The sequence below is a fragment of the Cariama cristata genome, unplaced genomic scaffold (assembly GCF_000690535.1).
Source record: "Cariama cristata isolate BGI_N322 unplaced genomic scaffold, ASM69053v1 scaffold29719, whole genome shotgun sequence".
Classification (NCBI taxonomy): domain Eukaryota; kingdom Metazoa; phylum Chordata; class Aves; order Cariamiformes; family Cariamidae; genus Cariama; species Cariama cristata.
Window position 1 is genome coordinate 195 of NW_009636784.1, and position 9,129 is coordinate 9,323.

Consider the following 9,129-nt stretch of genomic DNA (forward strand, 5'->3'; position numbering starts at 1 on the left):
TGGCCCCCGGGAGCTGCCTCTTGGGGAGGGTGCTGGGAGTGACCCTGCAAAGGGCTGTGTGTGAAATGCCGACTACTGGCTCTCTTTTTACCTGCTTCTTTCAGGGGAATAGCACTCTAAAAACCCCAAATTTTGAATATTAAGTGTAACTGAGACATGCTTGAGTGGGTGCTCCTCACCAGCCCCACACATTAAAGTGCTTATAGTGCAAAGGGAGAACTTGGCACATGGAGAGTATGTACACTATACTGGGCCATGCTTCAGGAGACTTCTGCAAATGCAGACTGATAAATCTTGGTTGACTTTTCCTAAATACGGGCACAGCTGGCTTCCTGGCCCCAAACTCGCAGCCCTTACCTGCTCTGCCAAAGCTGCCTGGCCTTTCCTGCTCTGAACGAGTTGCTGCCTGTTCAGCACTAACTTTAGAATCACGTTGTGTCTGTACTCGCATCCATCTGCGAGGCTGCCCCTGCCTCCGGCTCTTCAGGGGAGGCAGAAGCTGTGCTGCTTCTGGGAAAGTATGGTGTTGGCTTCTGCGGGGAGCCTGGAGGGAAATCACAATATTCCATCATCGTTGTGCCATTTCAGCATGCCTATGGCTGTCAGGTTAGAACCCGTATAACTGGGCTGCTGTGCAGCTGGTAGCTAAAAAAAACTGAGGGGGGGAGAGATGGTAACACTAGGCTGTAGACATCATAATTCAAAACTATGCAGTTTCTGTTTAGAACAAATTCATAAAGTTGACTTTGAGGATCACACTGTGCTTAAGAAGGGCTTGCGTAAGTGTTGTAGAGCTGCAGCTCTGGAAAGGCTTCAGGGCACAGAGTACCAGTTTTTCAGGGCAGTAGAATGGAGACTGCCCAACCATGTTGTGCTTAGAAGTACTAAAATGGCTTCCTGCGCCTAAATGTAGTATGGATGGTCATTTAGAACATTCTACTAATGCTGCTGGAGTGCCACCCAGCTCTATAATCAATGGTTCTCAGGCTGTATTTGAGGGAAAGCTGTAGCGAGCTTAAACAGTCCATTGTCATCAATAATTCAGTTTTTCAGTCATTTTGCTGCATACAGGCAGTAGTGCCAGATGTTTTAGGCATGTGATTTATATCCATTTTCTTATCAACCTGGAATGAAGTCTGTCTTGCTTGATACAAATATTCTGGTGTCAGTAAAAGCTCCAAAGCTTGGAGAAGTAATCGGTTGCTTTCCTTTCAGCAGTGCACCATGTCTCTCAAGGATCAGCTCATCCACAATGTCCACAAACAGGAGCACAGTCATGCCCACAATAAGATCAGTGTGGTTGGTGTGGGTGCAGTCGGAATGGCCTGTGCTATCAGCATCCTGATGAAGGTAAGTGTCAAGCTTGGGATGAAGCGGCACAGTTGTGACTACCTGAGGCCTAAAAGAGGGGCAAAAAGTAATTTCTCTTATTAGACTAATTGGGCTAGCACACAAGATGAACTTTGGTTGTACATTCCTTTGTTTGGGGCTGAAGTGAAGCAGCAATCTTCAAGCTATTGAGAGAGAACAAATAGCTGTAGCTCTTGCAAGCCAAGTTTACCCCAGTATCAGACAGACCGTGCTTTATGTATCATTTTGACTTAAGAGCTGCATTTACCTTTGAATGACTTTCCAGACTCCCTTCTAAGCAGGGGTCCTCTAAACACACAAAAAGATTAAGAACTGAGGAGTCATTTTGCCTGAAGCAGAGTGTGCAATGGAATAGTTCTTTGCAGTGTGGACAGGAAAAAACTGTTCTAGACACTTAGAATGACTTGTCCTCTGCATTGCATTATTATGTTGAAAATGCTGTGGTTAACACCGGGCTTGCTTTTCTTAACTGTAAAATAGGCTGTTTATGAACAGCTATTAAATTATTCCTCATCATTGTCCTGCTAAGTTGTACAACTTATTTCACATAGAATGTGGATATGAAAAGTATGAAAGTAACTCAACAAAGTGGATATCCCAGGAGACTAATTAAAGTACTCTGGGAACAAGTACACTGTTACAAATGAGCAAAATTGCTTAAATAGATCACTGCTTTAAAAATAATTGTAACTTCACAGTTTACAAGTTGGGTACTTTGCTCCAAGAGGCAATAAACTTACTGTTTAATCTTGGTTTCTTGTAGGAGTTAGCTGATGAACTTGCCCTTGTTGATGTTGTGGAGGACAAGCTCAGAGGAGAGATGCTGGATCTCCAGCATGGCAGCCTCTTCCTTAGAACACCAAAGATTGTCTCTGGCAAAGGCAAGTAGTTGGCTCTAATGTGCTCATTATTTCCAAATGGAGATAGCCACTTCAGATCTCAGACTGGGCATCCAAGTCTAGCACTTGGCCTGTCATCCTAATTGTTGGGAGGAAAGTTCACTTAATTTCTGTTCCTACAGAAATACTACTCAGCTGACATTGTTTCATCTATCTTGCTAAGGCCAGTCCAACTAGGAATCCTCTTCCAGAGTTCACCACTCAGTACAGAAAGATGAATTTCTTAAGTACTTCTCTACCTCTGAGAATTTTATTTCACAGCCAGTTAGCCCCTGATTGCCTTACTGCTTGGCTATAAATGTCTGAGAGCATTAAGTTTAGTGGCAACCTGACTAGGGCAAATGCCAGCCATTCATACTTTAACGTGCAGCTACAGTGTCAACAGGTTATGAGGGCAGAGCCTTCTTCCTCTTCTACACAGCACTTGCACTGGATGCTATCCTGACAGCTACCCCTATACCCATCTGTGCCTGAGAAGTATGGAATGCCACTGCCCACATTCTGCATGTTAAGATTTTGACATGCCCTTAAGGTTGCCACTTGTGGTAATGAGCCACAGTTTTAAAAGAAAATTTAACTTTCTATAGAAGCAAAGTCTAGGGTAACAATTACTAGCAGAATTTCTGCACTCTCAAACTTGAGAATTTTAGGTATCAATACTAAAAGGAACTGAGAACTCCTGTTTCAAACCATGCACAGAAAGACGTCATGTTTACACAGCCTTTTGTCTGCAGATTACAGTGTGACTGCACACTCCAAGCTGGTCATTGTTACTGCTGGTGCCCGTCAGCAAGAGGGAGAGAGCCGCCTTAACTTGGTCCAGCGCAATGTGAATATCTTCAAATTCATCATTCCCAATGTTGTTAAATACAGTCCTGACTGCAAGCTGCTTATTGTCTCAAACCCAGGTTTGTCTTGCCTTACCTTAAGAGAATAGTGTTCCCTTCAGTAAGGTGGCATTAGTATACTAATATGACCAAGCATAGGCTTTTAGAAAATACTTATGCCACATAATCACATAGCAAGAAGTGTCATCTTCCCTCTCCACACTCAGCAAGGTCTGAGAAATAAACAAAGTTCCCTCCAACTTGGGTCTTCAGTTGCCTTTTAAGTGATCTTTAGCATAGGACACAGCAAGTGGCCCTGATAATTGCATGCATAGCATAAACAGCCTCTCGAGTCTGCCTTTAAAGCAGTCATTATGTTAACCCACTGCAGGGCCTGGCGATGGGCATTTATGCTTTATTCCACATAACTAGCATGCAGATAAAATCCTTAACAGATGAACAGAAGATACCATCCTAGTTATCAAACTGCTCATGAGTGGCACTTGTTATCCTCCTTGTTCTACTTACAGTGGATATTTTGACCTATGTGGCCTGGAAGATCAGTGGCTTTCCTAAACACCGTGTTATTGGTAGTGGCTGCAATCTGGACTCTGCCCGTTTCCGCCACCTCATGGGAGAAAGACTGGGCATCCATCCTCTGAGCTGCCATGGGTGGATTGTTGGAGAGCATGGAGATTCCAGTGGTAAGGGTGAAATCTGGCTGGCTGTTACACGGAACTTATTTCTGATTTTTTGTTTGCAAGAAACATCTCCAAAAGCTACAGCAAAACATTGCCCAAAAACATTCGCATTGTAGCACCTTAAGAATGCAAGTCTTGCTTTAAGTCTGCTGCTGCTTAGAGTAACCCTAGATGATCTATATTTGACCTAAGTTACTCTGCTTGGAAAAGGTCATTACTGTAACCTGAGGAGGCTAAAAATTTCTAGGCTAAGTTGTTCTCATAACTCTCCAAAAAAACAAACTGAAGAAGCAAGAGGGTAAAGGTCTCTGCAAGGGATTCCCAAAGATCTGCCCTAGACCTACTGGTAGTTGGTTGTCTTTACTGGCATCTCTCGATTACTTCAAGAACTATATATAGGTATTGAAGTGCAGAGGCAAGTCTAGAGGACAGGAGAAAGAACAACTTTCTCCTTACTTAACCTCTACTTTCTCTAGCAGCACCAGAGTACCGCTGTGCTTCCTGATGTTCAGGAGAACTCATTTGGAATCAATTCTTATTTTGAGAAACCTTTGAAAAATAGAGAGTTACTGTCATTTTAGTTCATGTTGCCTAGGTGTTTTGCTTTAATAAAGGTATAGTCAAAACTTGTGGCATCATGTATAAAGACAGATGTCTATATGCTCCTATGTTCTCAGCCCACAATTTAGATTGGCCTCATAGGTCATACTATATTTAATGTCACTATGATTTAGATATGACTTGTGTATTGCAGATTAATCCAACTAGATCTTATGTTAACTGTTAATTTGAGGAGGATAAAATTAAGTTTTCTTGGGAGATAATTAATCTATGTGCAACTCTCAGTACCTGTCTGGAGTGGAGTGAATGTTGCTGGCGTCTCCCTGAAGGCTCTTCATCCAGATTTGGGAACTGATGCAGACAAGGAACACTGGAAGGAGATCCATAAGCAGGTAGTGGACAGGTAAATACTGATTTATTTTTTTCTTTTTCAACATGAGAACAAATGATGAAGAGCTATAGCATCTCTGAACTGCAGTATTGATATCTGGTTTCATAAATACCATAGTAGCCCAAAACAAATGTCAAGATGCAGACATAATAGAACTTGAAATAATATTTTAAGGAGTAACGTAGATTTGGCAGAGTTAATTTTTCATGGTTAGTGAACTTTAAATTAGGGAAGTGCTTTAACTTTCCAAGTTTCCAGTATAACTGTGGAGAGTGGTGTAAAATGCAAATAGAATTCTTCGCTGCTGAATTCATTTCAGTCCTGTCAGCAAATCAGGCAAGCTTCTGATGTATCTGAATTAAATAAGGCACCTCCAAAAGCCCTTCTTACAAACTTAAAATATTTCAATTGATGGTACTTGTTTTTTAATGAGTAGCTTTGTCTCTGCAGTGCCTACGAGGTCATCAAACTGAAGGGGTACACGTCATGGGCTATTGGCCTTTCTGTGGCAGATCTAGCTGAAACTATTATGAAGAATTTGAGAAGAGTGCACCCGATCTCTACAATTGTTAAGGTGAGCAGCCTCTTTTTGCTAACTTTTGTCTTACTGAGAATTAAAAATCTTGGGAATTCTGAAGAACAGCGATCATTTTCTAGTTTAATTTCAACTAAATTAGTTGAGTTTTCCTGGTAGGATATTCTGTAAAAATACACAGACATACACAAATTCTAGCCTAACTATCCTTACCTACTTTTCAGGGCATGCATGGAGTAAAAGAAGATGTCTTCCTAAGTGTTCCTTGTGTACTGGGCAGTAGTGGCATCACTGATGTAGTGAAGATGATCCTAAAACCTGAGGAAGAGGACAAATTAAGGAAGAGTGCAGACACACTCTGGGGAATCCAGAAGGAACTACAGTTTTAAATCTGCCCAAGAAGTTCACTCTTTGCAGTTTAATGGGTTTAGTGGTTTGTCTTACATTGCACTTTCCAAGTAGGTCAAAACTTTCAGCATATGGATCTCAACTAGAACACACAAAAAGCTCAAATCTGAACAAATAAGTTTCCTGAAGATGGCATTAGGAAACTATTCTAGGGTTTTCCCTGTTCAGACACCCATGTTCTTAGCCACAGTTAGATAACCTAGTCAGTCTTGTACCGTGAAGTGGTATGACAGAAATCCAGCATTCGAAGCAGCACTGCCTAGAAAACCCTTTGCCTTTTCCTCATCTTGTTTAATGTTGGTTCAGAACAGTAAGTAACTAATTATTACACAATGTGAAACCAAAGACTATTTTCTTGCAGTTAAAGGATTGTCAAGCCAATTGACCAACCTTCTCTGCCAGCTGAATAGCTTAAATATTTCACTGTTGGTAGGTCCAAATGTATTTTCCTAACACTGCTTTGGAAATTTTGTGTATACTTTTTTTTTTAGAGAACCTTATTTTTGTGTACTATATCAGCCTAGTTGTAAGTCTGTCTCCTGAGCACGTTTAAAAAACGTTAAGGTTTCTGTATGCAACAAGACAGTGACTGTGCAACTGTAGTACCAGCTCCAACACCAAATAAACCACAAACTGTTCTTTCTGTCTCCTTGTTTGTCTTTATAGGGCCTTGTCTCTAAAATGCAGTTCCACTTGCACCCATTTAAATCAAACAATTTTATTTCTCCAGTAGCACATAACTTGAACCTCACTTGTGTAATGTTACGTGTGCAGCTACTGTGTTGTAGGCTCCAGCTATTTATGTAGTGAACTTTCTAACAGTCTCAAAGCAGGTATGAAAAGAGTAACAGAAGTACTTAAGTACTTGGAACTTAAACTTGATTCCCATCTTAATGCAAAGAAACGGTATCTATTGACATGATGTTAGGGGAGTAGAAAAACAATACAAGGAAGCATCTTCCTTACCTGTACACACAAAAAGGCATCTCTCCATATAGAGTACTTGACATCCATAAAAATTCAACTTGCTGCCAAGCACAAAAAAGCATCTCTGGAATAGCAGCCATACATAGAAACAATAACCAAAGTTACTCCTCAAAGCCCACAGTAAGTTAGATAAGGAAGAATTAATCACCACCTCCGTCATTAATATTTTAAAACAACATACCTCATTACAATGAAGAGGGAAAGACCTTATTCTTAGCTTTTTCTAACATTAGGGGCACTGCATGTAGCTTAAGAATGGAAATAGATCACCTGATTAAGTCCAGGGTAGATTTTTAATATGGACTGCAGCTGGTGGTATGTCTCAGAACAAAGTATTTTAGAATAAGCTGAAAGTGCTCATGAAGCAATTTTGATAACAAAGGAAAAGCTGTAGCTACTGTACCACTTTCACTTTTATCCACATGACCAAAACAGCACCTGGAAAGAGCAGAGAGCAGTAGTGACTACAAATAGTCATGTTTGACGTAGATGACAGGAAGATGGTATGAAGCCATTTGCAAAGCTTTCAGAAGATCCACAGGATTTACAATTTTTACTACATGAAGTCTCACCCAGCTTTTTAATATGAACTCTAACCTCTTCAGATCCAATGGTAACATGAAAAGCCTCATGACAAATGCTCAGTTTTGAGTCACGCTGATCACTGCACTGAGACCAAGAAACTTTGGTTTTCAAGCCAACATTGCTGAGGCAGCCTACAAAAGCAAATGGAGGAGAACAGCAGCATGCTGCTGAGAGGCAACAAGAGCAGCACCATGAATCCCTACAGCACTCCAAGTTGGGAGATGCTCTGTACAATATATCCTCTTTTGCAGAGAGTGCAGTGTTTAACCACCAGGCTTGTCACTACGAGCTCTGTCCCAGCTAACACAGTCAGAACCCATGCTTCCTGTGGCATTCTGGTATGTAGTGTTTTCTGCCTGGCAGGTAGTGCAACACCAAACGTAGCAGCCAGTGGAAAAATGCAATATACATCAAGGCTGCTTAAGGCACCGTAAGATACACTCCACTATGACCATGATCTGATGGTAGAATAGGCAGGTACAATACAACTGTTATTAAGCTCACTTTGGCAAAACAATCCTTGGATGTCAACAGCTAGGTCAAACAGCAGGGCCTTGAAATTTTGAGTTTTCAGCTTTCATGGGTCATAACAAAGGTTAGTTACACTGAAATGTGAATTTTTCCAGTTCGGGACACTGCACTGTCTTCCAAATCTCTGAAGTAAAGTGAAAGTATTGTTAATCTGATACTGCATAAGCCAGGCCCTGTTTGTAAAGGAAGCACATCGTACACAGTTCTGTAGAGGAAGAAAATATGCAACAAGTTTTATTCAGCGTAAGTCCACCAGCACAAAGATTACAGGAGATAGAAAGTGCATTAATAAAAGCTAGTCTTTACCAAAAAGAAAATATATTATTGATTCAAAATATCTTACACTTGAATGATGTAATAACTTATTCTGGGCACCTACTGATTAAGAGAAATATCAAGAGAATGGCTGCTTCATAAGGAAATCTAACTTCCCAGTTAAAGTCTGAGAATTTAGTAGAGATCACTGAGTCCAGCAGTCTTCCTTGCTTTCTGCATTAATGCTCTCAGCTGGAACTGCTTGCGAGACAGAAGACGTACATGCTGCAGAAAGAAAGAATACGAACAGCTGGCTATTGGGAAAGTTTTGATATAATCTTAATTATATTGCAATATACATTTTCAAAGCATGACACATTCCATGACCCAAACAGGATGTTAGTTTTTTGGAAACACTAAATGCTTTAGTCTACTACACGGCATTTTCTTGACTTAAAATGACTTGCAGACAACTACCAAATGCAATCACTATAGTATATTTTTTGTGATTTTAATTATTAACTCTGCACATATTCTTATCAGTGAGAAAAGTAGTAATATGTACTCTAAGGTGAAGTCAGACTAATGCACTTCCTATGGGGCAGAGAACAGTTCTTTTAACAGATAAACAGAATTAGTAAGCTACATAAGAAGGAAATAATATGTCTCTACATAGTGCACTGTACACTGGCTGTTAAAAGCAAAGCTTAAGTGGTAACTTGGAGGGAAACTCAACTGCTAGAAAAAGGAAGGACTGGTAACTCTTGTAACCCAGTGGCCTCAGTACAGACTATTAACACTTTGGCACACTAATCTTTCCAGATCCAATGGCAACATTAATTACTCCGACATACACATTTTGTGTAATGTAATGTGTAATCTTTTCAAAGTAACAACAACAGATCTGTTTTTCTTACAAGTGCCATCACCATGCACATAAGTTCAAAATAAAGGAAGGTTATTAGATCAGACATTATGAAAACTTTCAGCATTAAGGACAGCAAAGAAAGGGAACAAATTGTCCAAGAAGGTCTCTGCTAGAGAAGCAAAACTAGCTGTTGTTTTTTTTTTTCCCTAC

The 9,129-nt window shown here is 40.5% G+C and overlaps 2 protein-coding genes across 3 annotated transcripts in view; one reads left to right on the plus strand and one right to left on the minus strand.

Moving 5' to 3' along the window:
• Nucleotides 1–1,218: 1,218 nt before the first annotated feature.
• Nucleotides 1,219–6,331, plus strand: LOC104167722 (L-lactate dehydrogenase A chain). 2 transcript variants are annotated; one of them, XM_009708055.1, is made up of 7 exons: nucleotides 1,219–1,350; nucleotides 2,135–2,252; nucleotides 3,005–3,178; nucleotides 3,628–3,801; nucleotides 4,645–4,762; nucleotides 5,201–5,324; nucleotides 5,510–6,331. In XM_009708055.1, exons 1-7 carry the CDS (start codon nucleotides 1,225–1,227, stop codon nucleotides 5,672–5,674), a joined length of 999 nt encoding a protein of 332 aa, XP_009706357.1. In that variant the 5' UTR covers nucleotides 1,219–1,224; the 3' UTR covers nucleotides 5,675–6,331. The 2 variants fall into 2 exon arrangements, with proteins under 2 accessions (XP_009706357.1, XP_009706358.1); XM_009708056.1 differs by lacking the exon at nucleotides 3,005–3,178 and having other exon boundaries at nucleotides 1,221–1,350.
• Nucleotides 6,332–8,004: 1,673 nt separating this feature from the next.
• TSG101 (tumor susceptibility 101) overlaps nucleotides 8,005–9,129 on the minus strand; it is a 17,774-nt gene continuing 16,649 nt past the window's right edge. Inside the window, exon 9 of the mRNA XM_009708057.1 lies at nucleotides 8,005–8,336. Coding sequence (XP_009706359.1) covers nucleotides 8,247–8,336 — 90 coding nt within the window. The 3' untranslated portion in view covers nucleotides 8,005–8,246. The remainder of the gene's footprint in view (nucleotides 8,337–9,129) is intronic.

What these genes read in the sequence shown, in the direction of transcription:
- LOC104167722 (XM_009708055.1), top strand. Translation starts at nt 1,225, where the DNA reads ATGTCTCTCAAGGATCAGCTCATCCACAATGTCCACAAACAGGAGCAC. An exon ending in GCTTATTGTCTCAAACCCAG is followed by an intron (nt 3,179 to 3,627) that starts GTTTGTCTTGCC and finishes TTCTACTTACAG; the next exon opens with TGGATATTTTGACCTATGTG. An exon ending in CATAAGCAGGTAGTGGACAG is followed by an intron (nt 4,763 to 5,200) that starts GTAAATACTGAT and finishes TTGTCTCTGCAG; the next exon opens with TGCCTACGAGGTCATCAAAC.